A 23,664-nucleotide genomic window follows, 5' to 3' on the forward strand; every position below is an offset into this window, starting at 1 on the left:
AACTATTTCAAAAGGGGTTTTCGTTGACTGGCTAATGTTAAAATTCTCAAAGGACATGTAGCAGTGATCAACTCCAAATGAATCAATAAATAAATATTTTCTAAAATGTAAAGCTTAGAATTGTGGAAACTATTACACAATATTGAATATTGAATAACTATATTGTTCCAGCACCATGGGCTGACTCTACAAACTACAGCACAATAAATCAAAATGTAAATTATAGCATACAATGGACTAAATATTAAAATATTGTTATTTATACTTACATAAATGAGGGCATGGCCTGACTCCATCCCCAGTCACCACATGTTGTATCAAACTAGAATAAAATAAAAACAAACTTGAGGACAAAACATGACAAATGTAGAGGTTATTGCTTATTCCAACTATACTCCTATACCACATTTTATAAACAGGAGATGACAAAGTGCAGTGAAAATAATGCAGTAAAAGCTGGAGGAAGCTGCTTGGATCGTCAGGTTCAGACAGCAGCCTCCAAAAACCAACCCAAGATAAAGCTCAAGACAATTAATGGTAAAACCACAAATATTTCTTACCACAGACGTGAGGGAGAGCCATGTTGAGTCAACTTGAGTTGAGCCGCGTTGTCACAATCTGCAACAACAACAAAACTGTCATCGTTCACAAAGCAAGTGGCCCTTATCAAACTTTAGATATTGTTTTTAACTTGTGTTGTCTATGGACAGGACTGCTTTGCACCAGACACATCACAGATTTCCATTCTTTCCCAAACTCAGTTCGATATGTAGGAAAGCGAACAAGCTAACATAGCAAAGGACAGGAGTAAAGGACTTGACAAAAAAGCGCTTCAAATCCTCTTCGTCCTGATGCATGTCTTTGCGTGGCTGGAGCGAGACCGCGGCGCGAGCCTCAGCCCGGAGCGGGGATGCAGCACGGGGCTCCGCCCGGAGCGGGGATGCAGCACGGGGCTCCGCCCGGAGCGGGGATGCAGTACAGGGCTCCCCCCCGGAGCGGGGAGGCAACGCGGGGCGGAGAGCGGGGATGCAGTACGGGGCTCCACCCGGAGCGTGGAGGCAACGCGGTGCTGCAGTATGGGGCGGCTAAGGGCGAGCGCGGAGCGGGCAGGGAAAGCGAGAGCCAGCAGGAGAGGGGAAACGCTTTTAAAAACAGTGACAATACGTTCTTGTAAACGCGTGTAAACTCCGCAGAGACAAGGCCAGCGCTCTGTCTAGCTAACATTAGCACTGCTGAAACAGCGGCAGAAAAAGACCCCCCCCCCCCCCAAAAAAAAAACAAAAAAAAACAAACGTTGGTCACTGAGACGAGAATGTAGCATGCCATTTCCACAATTATGGATATACTTTAAGTACATGTACACAGCGGTCAGTTTATCTGTAAGGAGTAACTTTTTAAAAAAGGGTAATGACCACAAACGAAGAAAATGTTAATATGAAATTTTCATTTCAAAATTTTCAGTAATGGCGTATGACTCATTGGCAGAAGCCACTTTTTCCGGCCGAACGCTTCTTTGACATTAATAATAATAATACAAAAAATACAACATTCCTTTATCTACTAAAAACAAAAGTATGTAGCTCTCATAAATGTGTACTTACCAACTTTTGATGGTTATTATTCCTATTTTTTGCTGCTGCTGATTGTCAAGACCGCAGTCTCCGCTGTCTTCTTCCCATGATGCATTGCAAAAGCCCGCCTCTGTAGTCTTCGGCGGGAAAATGAATTGCGTTACTGTAACATGGACTGTTCATGTTGAGCTGACACGTATCTAAGGTGTATGCGCATTTTATCGCCCTTTGTGTCGGTTCAACACAAAACTAACATGCTGAAACACAGAACACGTTACAATAGAGTAGACGCAGCAAAATAAAATTTAGTCAATTTAACAGACGGCCTTTCCCATTTCTTTCAGTGTGGGGCCTTTGACAGAGGAGGTTCTTCTCTGTGGAACCTCACAGACCCATGATCCCACAGACTTTGGGAAATCGTGGCGGATTTACAGGCTCCCCCACCCCAGCTCTGACGAAGCATGTGCCTATGAAGGGCATAAGGGCGGGATCTTCACTGTAGACTCGGCCCTTGTGTGATGTGTAGCTCGCGTCGCTGCAATGCTAACAGTCAGACCCTCATTAAGAACAAGATTTCTAAAATTCTTCTTACGAAAACCAGCCTAGTTTCTTTAATTGTGACCAACCCAGCGTTATCTCAGGAGAAATAGAAACCAGGCGTTGAAGTTGTTTTTAAGGTGTCTAAACTTCAGTGCTTTTCAATGGGAGACTAGCGGCGATATGGAGGTACTAGAGCAATGGTGGCCTCTCGTGTCATGGGCGTAAAGCAGAGCAGCCAGCGAGCATTGGTGCTAATGCTTTGGTCTGACATAGAAAATCAAAAAAATTAGGGCTGTGTGACGATGACATCATGCCGTGGGGCTCGGTTTGCTTGGGCAGGTGTGACAGAGACCTCCTCTTAATCGAGGATTGATGTAGAAACGTGAGCACACTTGATAACATTTGCACTTCGTGTAATTGTTTTTTCAGATTTTCTTTTATTAATACATAATTAAAATAAAAATAGACTTGTTTTACTGCAACACTGTTTGAATAATCAAGATTTCAATTATGACTGAATTAATCGAGCAGCCCTAGTCCAGTAACTCGTGCTGTTAGCTAGGAAAGTATTTTGGCAATTACAGGGTATGATTTCCTCTTCTCATTCCTCAGTATATAAACTGAAATAACAGAGATAAACCCTCCAGGTAGATCATGAGTCCAATGAATCAAACCGTCTGGATTGTCTTGCCTTAAAGCAGGACTAAGTAACTTGTGCACGCTAGAGGCCATAAGCGCCACTGCAGGTGTCGTAGCATGTTGCATTTTTTACTCATTAATTGTCCGTGAGAGTAAATACTACGCTGACAGAAAAGACAAAGGGACAGATGGATATTGTACATCAAATTACACAATGGAGATCTTTTTTTCACTCAAACTTTGCTGTAAATACTGTTTAAGTGGCGCTAGCCCGCAGTTAGCTTTGCCCGTTAGCTTCTTCTCCGTGATTCCATTAGTGTGTATTGGTGTCTCTGACCCGGTGGCAGTCAAGTTGCAAAGCTGGTTTTCTGGTCAGAGACACGGGGGGGAGATGAAAGACCTTCCAATCCTCCCATTCACACTTGTAGCACTTGTCTCACCACAAACCACGTGACTTCCTCAAGGTTTTGTTTTGACATTGTCCCACAAGAGACAGAAATGTGTTGGAAATGGAACCAATTTTGGTCGCATTTTTCATTTTAATCTTTCTTTGTTTCTTTTACTCTGTGTACCTTATACATACGCCTGTAATTACTATTATTAAAATCAGTTGAAGTGGCCCTACAACCTGTTGAAACATATAAAACAGTTGGGAGAAAATGTCATATTTGGCAACATTGTCGTTTCAAACCTCTTTTTCAAAATGTGAGTGTGTTGTCACAAAGGCGCAGCGAAAGAACAGGTAATTGGCTCCAATCCGACTCCCATTATATCAACGGGACTTCCCTCTGCACTTCTTTCTTAATTTCAGTCATTTAACGAACCTCCTACACTTCTCACCTGTTGCCGAGCCTCTCCGTCTCCATGTCATTTGCCTCCCCCCCGTCATTACTGCGCCTTCCCCGCGGAGAAAACACATGCGCTTCTGCAGGTTATCGCCAGTTCATCCAAACACTCGCGGTCGGCCCTGCGTTTTGTGGCTCACAGCGGGGGAAAAGTCACTACCTTTTCCCCTGCTTCACCCTTTAAACCGCGGAACGGTGAGAAGTGGCGGGAGTCGGTGTTTCTTTGTTCCGAGTGCTTCCTCTAACAAAGCCAATCATTTTAAGAGCTCATTAAGCGCTCAATGGGCTTTACAAAACGGGGTCAGAGAGAGAGAGACAAGAGCAGGAGAAGCAGGTTACTATAAAATCCTTTGCTCTGTGACGGCGCTGGAGTGGTGGAGGTAATTTGGCGATTCAATGCATTTCTAATGTTTCTTTTTCTCTCTCTCTCTCGCTCCGACAGGCCGAGACACAAAAATCAGCTTTGTGTTTGAACCTTTGACAATAGAAATGACGTTATTATGTTTATAACGCGGCAGAGTCGTCTTAGCTTGACGGAGCGATGCAAGAGAAGTGCAGATGTCGACGACTTCTGAGACGAGATCAATGCTTTATTGTTCACACAGTGTGCAGAAGCAGAAACTCGTCGAATACCACGATCAAGAACAGAAATGTCCTTATACAATGACAAAGATCATCTAGAAGAGAAGTTAGTGTGTGTGTCTTTGCGTCAGACGTTTTTAGAAACTTAGAAACGTAAAGACTGTTCCTTGTAGTGCAACACATTACTACCCCTTTCACAAAATGGTAAATGGTCTCAACTTATATAGCGCTTTTCCACCCACATTAGGCACTCAAAGCGATTTTACAGCAAGGATCCACTCACCCATTCATACTCTCATTCATATACTAATGTACGCAGACACAAAAGTCTGAATGCAGTTTGCAGACTTTTACAGCTGCATGGAGAATAGGTATTGTGGACATGTTATGCAGCATTGAGACTTAAAGGGCGGATCTTATATAAATAAGATAAGATAGCCTTTATTTTGCCTGGCTCTACCTGTCCATTCCATGCAGGGAATTACGCCCAGCACACATTAAATCCGGTGAAGGTCCGGTACGGCCCCCGCGAACGTAGAGTCATTAAAACCAATGTTGCACACTCACACTGCTCCGCGAAGTCCGGGTCCAGTTACCGAGGCCGTCAACGGAAAGAATCCGTAAGAAGTCTATTTTTGCCGGAGGCCGGAGCCCCAGCGGATCAAGCTGACAGAAAAACACGAGCTAAGCAGGAAGTCAGGTCTAGTTTGACAAGAAGATCCGGTGTATTTCAAAATAAAATATATCTGCTCACTACTTATCTGGTCTTGTTTACCACCTGTACACGAGCGTAACGTCGTAAATGTAAACATTTCTCCATTACCAGTGAGTGACACAGGGCAGTAGTGTGTTGCAAAGCATCCTTTTCACTGGGGAGAGTCGTTGTACTGGCAAATACGGCTTTTGTTTAAAAAAACTAGTTAATGTGAGCCTGGGGTAAGTCTGGTCACGGAGCAATTGGAGCAGTTTGAACGGGCGGGCCTTGTCAGTGAAATAAACCAATTAGCAATTAGCGGACGTGACGACAGCTGTGTCCAATTCAAAAAATATGAAGTGAATATAAACTCACGCGGAGCCAAAATCCTTGACGACTTCATCCATGATTCGTTTTTGGTAAATGTTAATGTTAATTGAACTAACAACATAGTGGTGCAGCGAGTGACGTAACCTTGTCATTTCTCTGTGATGGCCGTGATTGGTTCGGCCTCAGCCGCCGATCAGACACTTGTTTACTGTGTGTGGCCACACCCACCGTCTTTCGCGCAGAAAGAAGGTGGGTCTGGTTTATCAGGCTGGCCTTTATTGATCTCCCAATGGAGAAAATCGGTAGGAAATGTGAGGAAAAAACTATTACATATGAAATAGTGATATCGTATATACAATGACTACCAAGGACTTTGTGGGGACAAAAAGTATTAACAGTAAATAAGAAGCAAACAGACTATAACAAAAAAGTTCTAGTCAGTGTTAGCAGTAAACTTTGGTGGTTAGAAAGTGCAGTATTGAGCTCACAGCTGAAACACAGTAGCCAGTAGTTTCAGAGCCCCTCCCACAGAGACGGGGGTAAGAAAGGAGAAATACTGCGTGTGGCTATAGAGAAACTGTAGTAAAGTATTATAGTTCACATTCAGGAGGAGCTGGTGAAGATCCAGGTGTGGTGGTTATGGTAAAACGCTGTCAGATGTTGCTTAAAACCCTTATTGGTACCTCAGTATTGATATGTTTAAAAATGTGAAGTAACGTGGACAGGGCATAGGCGACCCAGGCCATCAGCTGGAGGAGGTGACGAATTGCGCTTTGATTTTTGAACCCCATGCTCCACAACATCGCTGATTTTAGGACATAACTTTGGAACCGGATGTAATAGAGACTCCCGGTCTTTTGTGTTGGAAAATATTTCAACAGGTGAGAAGTGTGAGAGGTTCGTTAAATGGCTGAAATTACGAAAGAAGTGCAGGGAGAAGTCCCGCTGACATAATGGGAATGGGATTGGAGCCAATTACCTGTTCTTTCACTGCGCCTTTTTGACAACACACTCACATTTTTAATAAGAGGTTTGAAAGCTTGAAATTGTTTTTCCAGCTCCCGGTACGAGGTGAAGTTCCTCCTCCAATATAACCGTTGTGCGCACGTTTCATGATGCACATGTTCTATTTTTATTTAAAGGGACTATAGTATACGGAGTTTAAAAATGTTAGAAGTAAGTGTTTTCCTCCCCCTACATGTTCCAGCCATGTCCTAATGTGTAGAATGAGCTCAGACCTGTTCACCACAACTGCCTCTAAAATCCTGCACTGTCACTCAGAAAGGTGTTAATTCGAATCCAAAGCTCCGTCATGCTCAAGCTTAATATAGAAAGTGCAGTTACACATATGACCTGCGGTGGCAGTAGTGAGTATAAAATGACCAACTTGCATCTTGCGCCTTTAATGAATAGACGATCATAATATAATATGATAATGATAATCATGATAAAATAAAATAAAACTATCCTTTTCCATATCCAAAGTGTGTCCAAAAGATACAACTAAGCAAAACAAAAAAAGGCTTTGTGCTAGAAAAACACAGAAATATAAATGATAATAAATAATAATAATAATAATAATAATAATTAAAGCCGCAAGCGGCGTCGTGCGGCCCTCGCCCCTGGCATTCCCCCCCTTGCAACCGCCCCTGCTCGCTGTCGCCCCATGCGAGGCCCCCGATTGCTATGCTCTTTGTGAGCCCTTCTGATCGCTCTTGCCCCTGGCGACCTCCCCCCTTGCGAATGCCCACGTTCGCTGTCACCCAAACCTGCTTTAGCCTCAGCCTCACACCCAAACCACTCTCTTACGCCTGCTAACCCATCCCACTCACCGGCCTCACTCTTGTCCCAAGTAGCTTTGGTGCCGGCCCACTGTTGCCTCAGCCTGAGCTGCTGTTCCAGATATGAAGCTTGTAACACAAGCCTATAAGTAATGTAAGTCTATCAAAGACAACAAACGGATACAGGAGAATCAGAAAAAGACGTTGCATCAAACTTTTCATACTTGTTGTAGGAAGACACGTTTTACTGTAATGTGGAACGAACCAGAGGGGTGTTTAAATGGAACACCTCTCTGCAATGGGCTGCACGAGTGAAGAGGGGGAAGGGAATACACAATTGTGTCACATTACTTGGTTCTCATTGTGTACTTGTATCAGGCTCAAAAATATGTGAATCATGTGAAAAAACAAAGAACTGGAAAATTGTCATGGCAGTGTTTAAACTGGCAACCTCCTATACCAGAGACCAGCAGACTATCACTGAGCTATTACTACATACTGTCATTGGCCTGATGTGGGCTACTATTCTCTAGAATAACGCTCCAAAATTAGGTCCCAGCACCTGAGGAGAGGTCATTTTTGGTCAATTTTCCCTCTCCATTTTCTAGATTGTTTTCGACATTGTCCCTGGTGTTGCCTCAATAGTTGCCCTACTATCCTGCCATGTCTTTAGTTATGCAAATTCTGTAAGCGTTGTTCCCACTTTTTTCATGAGGGTGGGACCATAGGTGCTGAATTATGTAATTTGCAGTAGGTGCCGAGGAAAAAAAAAAAATATAACAATAGTACAGGTCAGAATTGATCCAGCCGCCTCATGGTTATGAATCCAATGCTCTACCTATGACACTATACAGGCACAGTCAAAATACTAGCTGAACAAAGGAATGTCTTATGAAACTCCCTGTGCATTAGAAATGTTAGGACTAGCTACCTCCTTCACCTAAGACGACCTTTTACCACTGAGATATAAGTCCATACAAACATGGGCCTGATGAGGGCAAGGCTTCTCTAAATTTCTGGACCGAAATTAGGAGACAGCACCCCACTGGAGGAGAGGGAACATTTCCCCATTTTTCATGAGGGTGGGACCATAGGCGGTAAATCATGTTCTTCCCAGAAAGGGCCAAAAAAAGAAAGAAAGAAAGAAAAAAACAAAAAACACTTATGAAGGTCAGAATTGATCCAGGGGCCTTTTGGTTATAAACCCAATGCTCATCCCATGACACTATACAGGCACAGACAATGTATTACTCGAACAAAAAAATATCTTATGAAACACCCGCACTCATGGTCTTAGGCTGAGACAATGTGTACAGTGGTCCATGTAAAATGAGAAAGCATAAGAAAAGTGTGAAGGCTGTGTTAGGACTAGCTCATTCACTGAAGACAACCTTGCTACTACTGAGATATAAGTTCATACAAACATGGGCCTGATGAGGGTGAGGGTTCTCTCAATTCTCAGGCCAAAATTAGGTGACAGCACCCCACTGGAGGAGAGGGATCATTTCCCCATTTTTCATGAGGGTGGGACCAGAAAGTACCGAGTCCAAAAGGAAAAAAAAAAAAGGTGATGGCTGGGATCGATCCAACAACCTAACGTATAGGAACCCGGCACTCTACCAATAGAGCTACACAAGCTTAGTGGATTCTGCAGCCAATTTAATATTAATGTTATGAAAGACTGCACTTGTCTATTTGCAGAAAACGGAAATTACAGCTTAAGCATTAATATATTTCATTCTTTTTAATTAGGGTAAATTCCTCTGACCGCCCAAAGATTTGATGAGAGGGTGCATCAGCCCAGCAGCACCCTCCATATAAAGAATATTTAGTTGAGAGCGAAATAGTACGAGGAACACACAGAGGGACGGAAAGGAAACGGGTAAACTAAACTTCCTGTCACTATAAACTTTAGAAAAAGTTGATTTTGGAGTCAAAAACATCAACATTGAAGCATCTTTCTGTGACAGAGGGGTAGTATAAACATGTACGAGTCTAAAACTGTAGCCGTTGTGAATAAAGGAGGAAATTTGGAAAAATGACGAATTTCAGAGAAAACTCTTAGAGAGGCCAGCGTGCTGCCTGGCTAAGACCTCTGGCCATTTCCACGGAGGATGGGTGGGACCACTTAGAACCACTTAAAACCCACTTAAGGCCCAAAGGCGCGAGTGTGTGTCCAAGTTGGTGGAGGCTCTCCGTCACTAAATTATTTTTTTTCAATTTTGCAGGTGGCGCTGTTGTGCCATTTTGCACGTCCCACATTGGACACTCACATTTTCGTCAATTTTTCACCAGACCGGATTTTTCGGTGATTTTTAATTGAGTTTTCGCGCACGTTCAGGGGGTCAAAATGCAGTTTTAAGAGGCGGAATAAAGAAAAATAATCGTTTTTTGCCCAAAAAACCTAAGCCGTTGCCGTTACCACCACATGCTGTACACCGTTGGAAAGCTCTGGCTAAGGCGCACAAAAAAGTTGAGGTCATTTTTTTCTGGCATGTACGTGGAGCGCGCGGTTGGCCGCTGAAGCCCCCGGGAGGGCTTTTCTGCAAAAGCAAAAACAATAGTCCCTACCGCCATGTATGGCGCTCGGGCCTAATAATTATAATAATGCATTGGTTTTATATAGCGCTTTTCTGGACACTCAAAGATGCTTTACATTGCATTATTCATTCACTCCATACCCGGTGGTGGTAAGCTACTATTGTAGCCACAGCTGCCCTGGGGTAGACTGACGGAAGTGAGGCAACCAGTCTGCGCCATCGGCCCCTCCGACCACCACCAACCACTCACTCACGCATTACATTCGCTAGGCTTCCTGGTGTTACTAAACGGTCTCCCAACCAAGTACCGACCAGGCCCTTCCCTGCTTAGCTTCCAAGGTCTGACGGGATTGGGCATAGGCGGTATGACCACAAATTAATATTAAATTAATTAATATTAATTATAATTAATTTTGAGGTTTTTTTTTCAAGGGTTCAATCTTGCCGAGGGCACCAAATTGGCTAGGGCCGGCCCTGTACGTGATATAAAGTAAAAAACCAAAACAAGCGAGACTGTAGCTACAGTTTTGAATTGGCATGGACCGCCCTCTGCAGGCAGTAGAAGGAATAAACGCTATGAAACTTACTAATGAAATGCTAACAACTCCTTGGCACCATGAAGAGCACTCTTTGAACCCAGCAGATCTGGTGATGGATCATGGACTTCAGAAATGTAGGACTGTTTCTATGATATTTTTTTCCCCTTCCTTTATTTGATCAGGGACAATTCACAAACAGCATTAGTCTGAGAAGAGATATCGTGTGCCAGGTTGTAGCAAAAATGCTCATTTCCACCCACAGTCCCTGGACAGGTTAATGTTTTAATCTGAATACGAAACCAAACCAAAGCAAACAGAACAACCACGTGAATTTATCTAATCCAAGTGTGTTTTTGACGAGGGAACAAAGTCATAAGATGGTTAAAAGCTCAAAAAAGTGTATTTTTAATGGTTTTGAACTACACTTGCCTCTTTATGTACCTCACACTTCTCAAACAGAAACTCAAATAATCCATCTGATGTGTATAATATTGATTCAAACCCACTGGAGCTGGTGTGGCGTACATTACCCCACGGCCTTCATCTTCACATGTACAGTAAGCCCCTCCTCTGCACTGCTGTGACAGGGGCTTAGGAGGCGTGAAGCCCCTGTGGGAGCTGTATTTGCTCGCACACTGCAGGGCTGTGAAGTACTGCGGCTTCACTGAAGTGTTGACACGGGGCCGGGCGCGGCGCACGTCAGGATTTATCTGCGTTTGCCTCCGCGCGCCGCGATGAAGGACGCCATTTGCTTTTAACTGCGGCCCCAGCCGAAAGTTCATTTGCATAATTTACATAATGACGAACCGATGAATGGAGCGTTGAATTACACTCTCAGCTTTCGCCGCTTTATATACAATACATCATGTGAGGAGATGAAGCAAAGGAGGTCTACATTTCTGCACAAGTTTGATGGAGACATTTGGACAAGTTTGTTGATCAAATATTGTTGCAAAGCTACGCACATGTCGCTCTCTGCATCAGAGAAACTGTATGAGTGGTCCAACATGGCGGTTCACCTGAGTGTGAAAATATGAAAGATTTAAAAACTGTTTTGTTTTTTTTACGTTTTGGTAACACTTTATAATAACTACACCTTATTTCGCCTTAAAGAAGAAGTGACTTGTTTATCTTAATAAATCCTTTTCGTAGCCCCTGTGGGGGTAATACAAGTGTTCATGGGATGATTGGAGGGTCTTTCATCTCCCCCTGGTGTCTCTGGCCAGAAAACCACAATTGCAACTTCACTGCCTCAGGGTCAGAGTCACCAATACACACTAACGGAATCACGAAAAAGAAGCTAACAGGCTAACGGGCAAAGCTAACTGCGAGCTAGCGCCACTTAAACAGTATTTACAGCAAAGTTTGATTACAATAAATTATTTTCATTGTGTAATTAGATGTACAATATCCCTCTCTCCCTTTGTCTTTTCTGTCAGTGTAATATTTACTCTCACAGACAATTAATAAGTAAAAACACAACATGCTACCACACCTGCAGTGCTGCTTATGGCCTCTGGGGGCATGAGTTACTTAGTTCTGCTTTAATAAATGATGAGTTAACATCAATGGCCGCTGGCTGCTCTGCTTTGTGACGATGACACGAGTACCTCCATATAGCTGCTGGTCCCCCATTGGAATGCATTGCGCTTTAAACACGTTAGAAACAATGTTAAAGCCTGGTTTCTTAAACTTTCAGCAAGATATTTCTCCTGTGATAACGATGGGTTAGCTACAATTAAAGAAACTAGGCTGGTTTTCGTGAAAAAAAAAAAAAAAAAAAAATAGAAATCATGTACTAATGAGGGCGGAGTCTACAGTGAAGATCGTCAGAGCTGGGGGGGAGGAGTCTGTAAATCCGCCATGATTTCCCCCTTGAGCGTGGTCATTGTGGTAAACGGGGAGGAGTGAAGAGGAGTTGTCTATTACTTTTTACGGTCTATGGTTAACACTTAATTCATCATGAACACTTAATAACTACTTAACTACAACAATTCTAATTAATAGTTCTTCTCATACTTCACCTATTCATTGTTAGTAAAGCATGTATTAAGGCTAAATAAGGTGTAGTTACTATGAGGTGTTACAGGTTTTTCAAGACCATTTACATTGCTCTTCTTCACCTCCGCCCCTTTAAAGGCAGCAGGGAAGATCCCCGTCATAAAATGTTTGAAAGAATGGAGTTGGGATTGGGTCTTAAAGACATGTGATGGGCCTCACTGAGGAGAAAACTTGTATCAAGCATCTCAGAACAAAACTGCCCAGTGTTTCCCCTGAAGGCGGACACCCAAATGCACTTAAAACCATATTATTTTTTATTGCTCTTACGCTGAGAGAATATTTGATAATTTACAGTTAGTTTGACACAAGTTTTGTTTTAAGTGGAGCAACTGTGTCCAGGGCCATCCGTAATTTACTGTTAAAATGTTCAGTAATAAAATCAGGGGGAGCAGGTAAAATAATAGCAGGACATTTCTCTAAAACATCAACAGACGTACAGCCACTTCAGGAGTAAGATGAAGTTTCCTCACAGTTCTCACTGAGGTCTCCGGCTGGATAAAACCGGTGACATTAAACAAACACACAGTAGTGGTCAGAGACAGTTATTAAACAACGACAGAGGACACAGTCGTGGACAGGCCATACGTGGTGACCAGGTCCAGACTGTCCTCTGCCTTGACTCGGCTGAAGAGCGTATGGGCAGTGTTGAATCGTTTATTTGAAAAGTGCTTAAGATTCTGTGCGTATAGAAAGTGCCCTGAGCGCGTCTGACCCTGTTAATATAAACCCCATTCAGAGCTTCATATTGACATGAATAAAACAGAGATGTCAATTACAGGCGCGGTGAGTGGAGGGCAGCGTAGTGTGGGGCGCCGAGGCTCAAGGTCGCCGTGTATTTTAGTGCAAAGTGGTTCATGGGGCTGAGATTGAGTGGACTGGAGAGCTCTGTGTACTGTAAATGTAAATGCACAGTCTATCAAAAGAAACAAATCAAAGGTCAGAAACCACAGAAAGTTAGAATCGGCCACTTTGAAATAACCTGTGCTGCTTTGGAACATGTGGGCCCTGAACTATGTAGAGTTCAGGGAAATCCACTGAGACGCCATGTATGTGTTTCCACAGAGCCGTGGGAAGATATTTTATTTAGGGGGTGCTGAGGGACAAAATTTACCCCCAAAATACTTTTTCTGTGCATAAATCCTATTTATTAACCTCTTTACTCCCGCCTGAACCGAGAGCATTTTCTCCAGTTCAGCTTTACCCAAATCCTGTAGGCCAGTGTAACGCCTCATTTGAAAGACCTACAAAACTAAATTGATCTTTTTCCTCATATCCGATTTTTATTTCATTTTCATTCATTTCACTTTTTTTGTTGGGCAGTCATATCATTTTTGTCAAATTTTCGTGACTTTTTTGTCACTTTTTCGTCAAATTATTCGCATTTTTTTTTGTCAAATTCTTGTCACTTTTTTGTCAATTTTTTCTCCATTTTTCGTCAAATTTTTCTCACTTTTTTGACAATTTTTTGTACATTTTTGTCATTTTTTGTACATTTTTTGTCACTTTAATGTCAAATTATTCGCATTTTTTTGTCAAATTCTTATCACTTTTTCATCCATTTTTTCTCAATTTTTCCTCAAATTTTTCTCACTTTTTTGTCAAATTTTTGTCAATTTTTGTAAATTTTCTGTCACTTTTTCGTCAATGTTTTCTCACTTTTTCACATTTTCATCCTTGTTTTCACACTTTTTTTCCAGAAGCTTTTGGATTGGGGTAAAGCTGGAGAAAATGTGCTCGGTTCAGGTGGAGTTAAGGGGTTAATATTGCCTGCAGTTCACACACTATCCACCAGGGGGGTGCTGCAGCGCCCTCAGCACCCTGGGTTTCCACGGCCTTGTGTTTCCATAGACTAACACTAACTAAAAACTGTTCAAAAAGTGAAGAAAAAGCCATGGAACAACTCCGTTAGCTACTGGAGGATACATCAAACGCACTGTGGTGTCCAAATGTTATAATATGAACAATAGCTCCAGTATTTTACCTTTTAATATCAGTTTTTTTTCACAGCAAATTGTTCATTAGAAGCAAAAAAAACAGCACTGGTTGCTAACGTTAGCATATGTAGCATGAAGCCAACGTTAGCTTCCTGGTGGAACATGGAGAGGAACATAGTGGGCTGTTGACCCACTTTGTTCCTCTCAATGACTCTGTATGGACCAGATTTTGGCTTGACTTTATTTTTATGTGATAAATGTGTTTATATTCCATCAGAGTAACGGTTAAAAAGAATTGTGATTCCCAAGTCAGGTTTTCTTCCCCCTCGGCTAGACCACACCCCCTTGTATGACGCATGGCTGTTGCACTGAAGCTTCTTTACCTCAAAGCAAAAACGGTCCCTGGTTCGACCCCAGGACAGGCGGGGTCTCTGAGGAGTTTACTGGTACTTCCTTTATCTGTAGGTTTGCTCCAGGAGCTCTGGTTTCTAATACCACTAAAACATGCACAATGGGGCCAAGACTCCCCTGGGAAAATAAAAATCACAAATTAAATGAATTATGTTTTTATACAGTCTATTATTTGTGTTATAAAAACATTACGAGCTGTAACAGGGTTTCCACAGAACATTAAAAAAACATTAAATTAACCAGAACCTTAAAGGGGCTAGATGCAAGTTCGCCATTTTATACTCACTACTGCCCCCTCAGGTCTGACGTGCAACTGCAGCTTCTATATTAAGCTCATGCATGACACCTTTCTGAGTGACAGTGCAGGATTTTAGAGGCAGTTGTGGTGAACAGGTCTGCGCTCATTCTACACATTAGGACATTGCTGGAAATGTATGGGGAGGTAAATACATAATTTTAACATTTAACATTTAAACACTTTATAGTCCCTTTAAACATCTTGGACCACAATGAAAATACAAACACATGCGTACACTATTTTTTACTGTCCAGTTTTGAATATTAAGAGTTTCCTCCATTCCTCTGTTTATGTGAATGTTTGCAAACCTTGCCAAATCAAATATGCACCGACTTATGCATTTGTGGCTTTAAATGCCACCTGTATGAACCCTGTATGAAGACTCTCTGGTCCTCTCCTGTTCCCCTGTGCAGGTGCTGGTGTGGGCCTTCTTCGCTGTGATCTTCCTGGCCTCGTACACGGCTAACCTGGCCGCCTTCATGATCCAGGAGGAGTACATCGACACGGTGTCCGGCCTCTCCGATAAGAAGGTAAAGTTCGCTCTGTAGAACTGTCTGCGTCGGGACGGGGGTGAGGCGGAGGGGACAGGGGTGAGATAGAGGGGACAGGGGTGAGACAAAGGGGACAGAGACGGGTCAGAGAGTCTTGACAGTTTGACTTCTATGAAACTTTAGGCAGGTATAACTTCAGAAAGCGGCACCGTGACTGTGTAGTTAGTGCTCTTGCCTCACAGCTAGAAAGTCCTGGGTTCGATTCCCAGACCATCAACTTCCTTCTGTAGAGTTGTTTTGTTTACGCTACGTCTGGGATTCTTTCAGGTTCTCCAGTTTCCCCCATCATCTCCAAACATGCACAGAGGAGTAAAGCTTCTCGCTCAGAGCTGTCAAACCAAAGCTCTCCTGTAGCGACGGGCGAGTGAAGCCTTGTAACACTTTGAAGCTTTCCTGCAAAAAAGTGTTGTAGCTTCGATGTCTCTGATGTTTCATTCTGTTTGAACACTGACCTCTTGTGGACAAACTATATTATTGTGACTTCTCATAAACACGACTGAAGCACCAACACAATCATGTGGAAGAGAAGTTTCAAACAGACGTGAGGCAGTTTTATTATTACAGCCTGATATTGAGCCTATGATCAAATCAATCATAGGCCGATAAATAAGAGTAATTTTCTTTGCAACGTGGGTCTGTGGGCGGAACTCCAGTGGGCGGGGCCTCAGTCACCTGCGGCTCTGCTGCTAAAGGCAGGACATCAATGCACGATCTTTATATTTCATTCAGTCAGAGCTCATTTTGGCACTATTTGCTGTAGATGGAGCTCCTTACGTTTCCCTCGCTGATCAGCTCCACGCCTGCTTTAGTATCTGTTCAAAAGCAGGACTTTGTAAAGAATAAGAAAATATATAACATATAAAATGTATTCTGGCAGGCCCAAGGCCACTTTCTCCACATGAACGCAATTAAATGGGAGAAATACATCACATTTATTTATCTATGACTAAGTGTTCCAAATATTCCAAATGACACAAGATAGAGAGTTTTTTGTTTGTTTGTTTTTTTGCTTAAAGCTAGACTTCAGTCCAAAGTGCAAAGAGTGCCTGATTTATTTATTCATTTCCTGACCTGATCATTTCTACTATCACTAGGAGCAGTAGGTCGAGTTAAAAAGATGTATTTTTCCATCTTTATAAAACTAAAGCATAAATATGACTCATGATTTATATCATTATATGGACGAGGAAACCTCCGTTGTTTAGGCCTCGCCGCTAAAGGCAGCTCAGTGAGACGCTCAGAGCCGATGATAAGCTTTACGATACGCAGCTCACAGAATGAAGCAGTTCGAGACAGTCACATGACCAGGTGTTACTGAAAGAGGCTTTGACGCAGTTTTTCAAAGCATCTGCTTCAGGATGAGCGATAGAAGCTCCGGAGCGCTACGTTTTTTGGCCATCACTGCTCCAGCCCTTTCAAAGGAGCTCGCAATTTTAGATTCATTTTCTGTGTGTTCTGAACACGCTGGACACAATCTAGAGACATTTAGGTGAATACAGTTTAGAGGTTGAGAGGAAGCTCGAGAAAACTGAAGTAAATCCTTCGAAGTCGCATAGTTACACATTAGGCCAATATCTAGAAATGTCCCACTGCTCTATGTGTTTTCCCAGCAGCTTTGAAGGATGGCTCTACTACTACATGTTACACATCCGCCCAAGCATTCCAAATGATACAAGATGAAGAGTTTTTTTGTTTTTTTTGCCTAAAACTAGACTTTTTCAAATCTTCAAAATGTGTCTTCAGTCCAAAGTGCAAAGAGTGCCTGATTTATTTATTTTTTCTTGACCTGATCATTTCTACATCAGCCATATCCTCTACTTGTTGCTTCCTCATCACTCGGAGCAGTAGGTCCAGTTCAAAACATGGATTTATATTTTTCCATCTTCATAAAACTAAAGCATAAATATGATGAAAATGAAACTTGTACTGGAACTAAAGATGTTCATCACTTGATCGTGTATCATGAGGTGGTGTTAGATGAAAAAAAAAAGATTTCACAAAAGTTAGAAATTCTAATAAAAATCAATCAACTAAATGATCGTGGCAATGGGTACAATTTCAAACTGTTATTACACAGCTAATTGAATTGCTGAAAATGATTACTGACTTGAAAGCCGGGCGCTTTATGAAGCCACAGATTATGGTCCTTTTATTAAATTTGTCATGAAATATGTAGATTTTCCCGACTCAGTTCTGTAAATGTAAAATGTTATTACGTTGTCTGGATCAGGAGTCGTCAGTAACAGAGTGAGACTTCACCTCGGCACAGATTAACGTTCTAACCTCCTGTCATGTCTCCCTGTGCCTCAGTTCCAGCACCCCACGGAGCAGTACCCCCCCCTGCGCTTCGGGACGGTCCCCAACGGCAGCACGGAGGAAAACATCCGCTCCAACTACCCCAACATGCACCAGTACATGATCCGCAACAACCAGAAGGGGGTGGAGGACGCCATCGACAACCTCAAGACCGGGTGAGACTATTGTATAGCGGAGTGTGGGCCGGCGTTTTGGGTGCAGAGTGGGACAAAGGGTGTTTTCACACAGGCTGGGGCGCTTTGTGGGTTCTTGTATTATTATGATTAACACCTTTGGCCAAGCAACAATCAGCTGCTGGTCGAACTTATTCCCATGACAACTGGCGTCAAACTATCAGAGCCCTGTCAGTGCAGTGTCAGTGAGGATGAAGCACTGTTGGCATCTGGGGAGGACAGAGACAGAGACAGAGACATACCTTGATAATATGAAGTTGAGCCTCGTCACGGGCGTAAACCAAACCTCCTGTCCTATAGCGTGTGTTCATTAAAAATAAGTTCTCTCTTTGCTCAAAAAAGAGAAATAAAATGAGATTAGTTGCTGCTTCGAGAGAGACAACTGTTAACACAAGGATGGAAAAAACTAAAGAAAAACTAAGAAAATGATCAAAATGGTTTTCCTAAAATATGATACAATCATGATAAAAATAACAATTATTATTATAGTTAGTCATATTTAAAGATAACAATAATAACTTACACTAGGGGCAGAAATGTTGAGGAGAAGGTACAGTAAGAAATACGGTTAGAGCTTGTGCTTCACAGCTATAGAAGGTCCAGGGTTCGATTCCCACCAGAAACGGGGACTTTCTGTGTGGAGTTTGCGGGTTCTCCCCGTGTCTGCGTAGGTTTCCTCTGGGTGCTCCGGTTTCTCCTACCACTAAAAACATGTACAATAGGCCAGGATGAACGTGAGTGTGTTTGAGAGTGCGCATGGGGGACGACGGATGGAAATTAGCCCAAGGCTACAAAACGGTGTGGCTTGTTTACATGCATGAGACCCATGTATGTTTATTAACATGTACTGTCCCGACCAAATAAACTAATAAATAAGATAAATACAACACACACACACACACACACACACGTTTGTAATACTGTCTTAGTGAGGACACTCATAGACATAATGTATTACCCAGACCCTAACATTAATATTAAACCAATTCTAACCCTAACCCTAAAACCTCAGCTTGACCCTCAAACAGTCCTTCAAATAAGTGTGACCACCCAAAACGTCCTCACTCTGTTGGTTAAAAACTCAAACTGGTCCTCACAATGTCGTAATTACAAGAACACACACACACGTTTAAAGCTATGTAAGTCCATTAGTTTCTGTCCGTTGTTTTTTTTTTTTTTTTTTTTGGTAAGGTTTTGTACTGTTGTAGTTTTATGTTACACAATTCACAATATAAAAAAGAAAAAAACACTTTCAGCCGGTCCTGGTGCAGCTGTATTCAGCCCAAAGTGCTACGGGTGGATTTACACTGATTTACACTGACCCGAAAACACCGCTTTAGTTTAATTTTTCGGCCCAAGAACAGTACATCATTGCTGTTTTTTCTACCATTGCTTTGAACAAACTCGTTTATCACCTTAAGCCCGAGCCAGCTCCAGCCAATAAAAATGAAATAATACACTGCTGTTGAAAAATTACAAAACGAAAATCCATCAGCTTCATCGGTGTTGCAGTAATCTATTCCTTAAAGATTTCTCTGTTTATTTTCCCTCAGCCGAATGTTGTAACCTGCACCGCAAAATCCTACGCACGTTTATGAAACTGAGTGTACTTTAAATAATAGATCGCGCGCGGCTGCAGAGCGGGGCAGATCTCGCCTCCTCAGCACCGTCTTCAACGCAGGGGCTAAAATCTGCCTGAAGGGGGTTCAGGAAGTGCAGAAACCTACTCGTCGAGGAGTTCGCGGATCGGATTTCAGACGGGGCGAGCGATGCGGCGCTTTCCCACTGATCCCACGCAGCGTGTTATTAAAACTCCCATGATGCATCGGGGGTTTTAATCGCGAGCGCTCATCTCGCTGCCTCATTATCAGATGTTTATTTGGCGAGCCCCTCCTCCCCGCCGTCATTTACCCGCGATTTACCGGGAGAGCATTACGGGGGAGGGAAGATGGATTGTAAGTTCTTTTCTGCGATGTCAGAGGTTTTTTTATTAACAAGTGCAGCAGCAGGAGGAACACGGTTTGCAGGCAGCTCAGCCCAGGAAAGACACGGAAAGTAGATTTAGATGAAAAAGGGGGAGACGTCTTGGAGGTGAAGGAGAGTAACCTGTAACTGTATGGTTTTAGTAGAAGAAAGTCCCATTTAATGCATTTTAACATAATTTTAATGCCGTAATACAATATATTTAAGTATTTAAGGCACACAAACATCTGTCCATATTTCAATTCAATTGTGAAAATATCTTCACATATTCACACAATATAATTATCCTCCAATTAATTTAGATAATGCCAGCTGAATCCAATTTGGTGCTTTTTAATGGGGTTTAAAGGTGTTGTTACAGGTTTTTTAGAGTTCTATATGTAACCATGGATACGGTTCAATCAGCTGTGAAAACTTGAAAAATAATGGATCCTGGAGCGTCTTACAGGCAATGAAGAAGAAGAAGAAGAAGAAGAAGAAGAAGAAGAAGAAGAATTGGAAGAAGAAGAACTGGAAAAAGAAGAACTGGAGGAAGAATTGGAAGAAGAAGAAGAATTGGAAGAAGAAGAACAATTGGAAGAAGAATTAGAAAAAAAATTACATCATTCACTCAATATTAGTAAAAACACCATAAAACACACTCAGGACAGGATTAGCAATAATCAATATATAAAACACATATTTGCATTTAAAAATGAAGGACCAGGCTTCCTTCCCTGACCACACACAAGACCCCCCATATGGTCCAGACCTCCCCAAAGTCCTCCAGTCCCCCCACCAAAGTACTATAGAGGTGCTCCACTCTGAGCCGGGTTAGAAGAAGAAGAATTAGAAGAAGAAGAAAAAGTAGTGGTAGTAGTAGTAGTAGAAGAATCAGAAGAATTAGAATTAGAAGAAGACGAAGACGAAGAAGAGGAAGAAGAAGCTTTATTTAGTTTACAGCCTTGTCAAGTAAAAGCTTGTCCGAACAGCCACGTCTTCAGCTGTTTTTTAAAAGAATCAACCGAGTCGGCTATACGTAGTGGTTTTAAAGCGGGTCCTTGGGACAGTGAGGAGGTCCTGGCCTGAAGACCTAGGGGAGGAGTTGGGGCACAGCAGGTCAGACACGTATTTGGGAGCCTGACCATGCAACACTCTAAAAGTCAAAACTAAAATCTTGAACTAAATTCGAAATTTGATAGAGAGCCAGAGAGGTAAGGAAGGTAAGTAAAGGAAGGTAAGTAAAGGAAGGTTATTAAAGGCGCTATGCTAACCATCCAAGCATCCACTGGGTCACTGAAAGGTCAAACACGTATTAATATCAACTTTTTTTTTTTTTGCATAAAAAGTTGCATAGTGCACCTTTAAAGGGACTAGGCCTGGGTTCGATTCCCAGACGAGCCTGGGTCGTTCTGTGAGGGGTTTACACGATCTCCTTGTGCATTGATCTTTGTAAACATACTTTGAATATCTATGGACTTTCCTTGGTTAATAAAGATCAAAGAGTGAGTAAATGTGAGAAATGAGATGGTCTACAATCCATTAAACTTCATTAGCAAAACATGCACAACATTAACATATTCAGGAGAGCCGAGATGAGGCTCTGCAAATCCCGATGGAGCCCCAAACGTGGATTTTAGTCTGTTCATCATCAAAACCGAAGTAACCGATCAGACGAGCAAGAACACAGAACTCGGGGCCAAATCCTGCTCCTCCTCAGAACATTAAGTCATCATTTCAGATTTCACAAACACGATGATGAGCCCCTCCAGCTCCGAACCTGCTCAGCACCTGTTCCACCTCACAGTCATTACGTGCACACGACTGCAGCCAATCTGAAGGTGAATAAAGAGAGAGAAGGGTGAAAACTGAGCAGAGAAGAAGAGCTGAGAGGAAAAAAGCTTAGGATTAGGCGTAATAAAGGTGAAAAAAACAACACACTGATTTCAGAAAGTTAGATAAAAAAGCCACTCGGTATCAACGTACGTCCAAACATGAAGCAAACTTTAAGTCATTTTGTTTTTCCTGCAAATTGCGTCAAAGCAACATTCGAAATCGGGCAAAAAATAGAACTACATTTTGAGTTTGAAAAGAACATTGCCAGTCCAGTCACATGGAAGACTTTAGTGATATTGCGATATATTTTTGCGATTTATTGTGCAGCCTGAGGACATTTGAAAGTCAGTGTACGTATGAGGTTCTCATACTGCTTTAAGCCAATACTTTCACTTTATACTGTAGTTTCTCTGCTCCTTCTTTATGTTCATTCTAACCTGAGCTTTCAGTGTTTCAGAATGTGTGTCAAAACAGAAGTGATACTCGTTTGACTTTTGTCGCCATGTTGTGAAATCATCTGCACACCCTTCATCTGTGGAAATGATTTTAATGCACATTTTGAAGTTTTGTATCATGTAACAAGTGATGGAAACACCTAAGTTTATCCGCTCGCTTGAGGAGTTTTTTTGGGAATAAACCTTAATGTGCATTTTGGAAGATGGGAACAGATTTGTCGTATTAAGTTTGATGTAGCGAATAAAACGACCATGTGACTGTTGGTGGAGCCTATCTGTCCTCTAGAAGAGACACAGAAAAGTAGTCAGGCGCAGGTTGAGTCTAGTGCAAAAAATATTTCCCAGAGCTCAAACTTCGCTGCTCTCTCTTTAACCTTTAATCTAACCAGGCGTTATCACAGGAGCAAAATCTAGCTGTAGAATGTTTTAAAAATTAAGCAACAGGCTTTACAGTTGTTTAGAACGTGTCTAAAGTGCATTGCTAACTAATGGAAAACTAGCTTGTTTTGCCGCCCACATATGGAGGTACTGCAGCAATGGGCGGCCAATGGCGGCCCCTAGCGTCGCGGTTTTAAAGCGGTCCAAACAGCGGCTATTGATTGCAAGTATGGACCAAGTTAGCGACGACAACCAGACACTCCTGATCTTCAATAGAAAACGTAGAAAACACACTCTGGGATAGTTTTTGTTCGTCTAGCAGGAAAAGGGCTTTGAGTAGTTAAAGCTGGAGTGCCTGATTTTTTCTGTTCAGACTGTGAAATGTTTAGTTTTGACCCCATTTCCAGCTCTCACAATCCCCTCTGCATGTTTTACGCCTGTGTACAGCTTTGAGTGAGGGCAAAGTGAAGCAGGACCAACATCAAAATAAATGGCACTAATTTAGATTCTACTTTTATCGCCCATCGGTCATTGAAATGTTAGTTGAAGACAATATGTTCTATATTACTGCATATTCTACAACAGTGGTTCCCAACGTTTATTGTCTTTCGCATCCCTTGGGCCTTTCAGTGGTCAGCTGTGTACCCCCTACCTCAAGGGTGTTGCAGTTTATTTAGAAAGAAATTACTTAAAAGTGGTATTTGTAAGAAAAAGGACAATGCTGCAGTCAAAATGAACCTAAAATTCTCCCAAAACAACACGTTTTACTGAAAAATATACCTTTTCCTGTAAAAAATTATGTTGCATTTTCCCTTTGTTTTCAATTTGAAATAGTTCCAAGTACCCCCTGCTAGGTCCCTCGTACCCCTGGTTGGGAAACACTGTTCTACAACAACAAAAAGTCAGGTACCCCGGCTTTAAGATACTTTTGCTTAGCTTTAGCGTGTAGGTTGCCGAAATTAGCATTTATTCACAGCATTACGAGTAAAACCAAGCAACTAATTCCAACAAGAAGAATTAATGTGTCCAAAAACAAAGCAAGAACAGAAAAAGCTCACACCTCAAGTTAAATCACACACACGCAGTCGGCCCTCTGCTGGATAAAGGATGCAATTGCACTTTTAAGGCGACAGGTGTAACCAGGTGCCCATCACTCGCATTTATTATACAAATTGTACTTTAAAGGGGCTAGATGCAAGTTTGCCATTTTATACTCACTACTGCCACC

The 23,664-nt window shown here is 42.2% G+C and overlaps 1 protein-coding gene across 3 annotated transcripts in view; it reads left to right on the forward strand.

Moving 5' to 3' along the window:
- grin2da (glutamate receptor, ionotropic, N-methyl D-aspartate 2D, a) overlaps positions 1 to 23,664 on the forward strand; it is a 492,433-nt gene that overhangs the window by 418,185 nt on the left and 50,584 nt on the right. For all 3 annotated transcript variants that reach the window (XM_079570853.1, XM_079570852.1, XM_079570854.1), the window contains 2 exons: positions 15,179 to 15,295; positions 17,627 to 17,787. In XM_079570853.1, the coding sequence (XP_079426979.1) occupies positions 15,179 to 15,295; positions 17,627 to 17,787 (278 nt within the window). The remainder of the gene's footprint in view (positions 1 to 15,178; positions 15,296 to 17,626; positions 17,788 to 23,664) is intronic.

Source organism: Gobius niger (assembly GCF_951799975.1).
Source record: "Gobius niger genome assembly, chromosome: 14".
Lineage (NCBI taxonomy): Eukaryota > Metazoa > Chordata > Actinopteri > Gobiiformes > Gobiidae > Gobius > Gobius niger.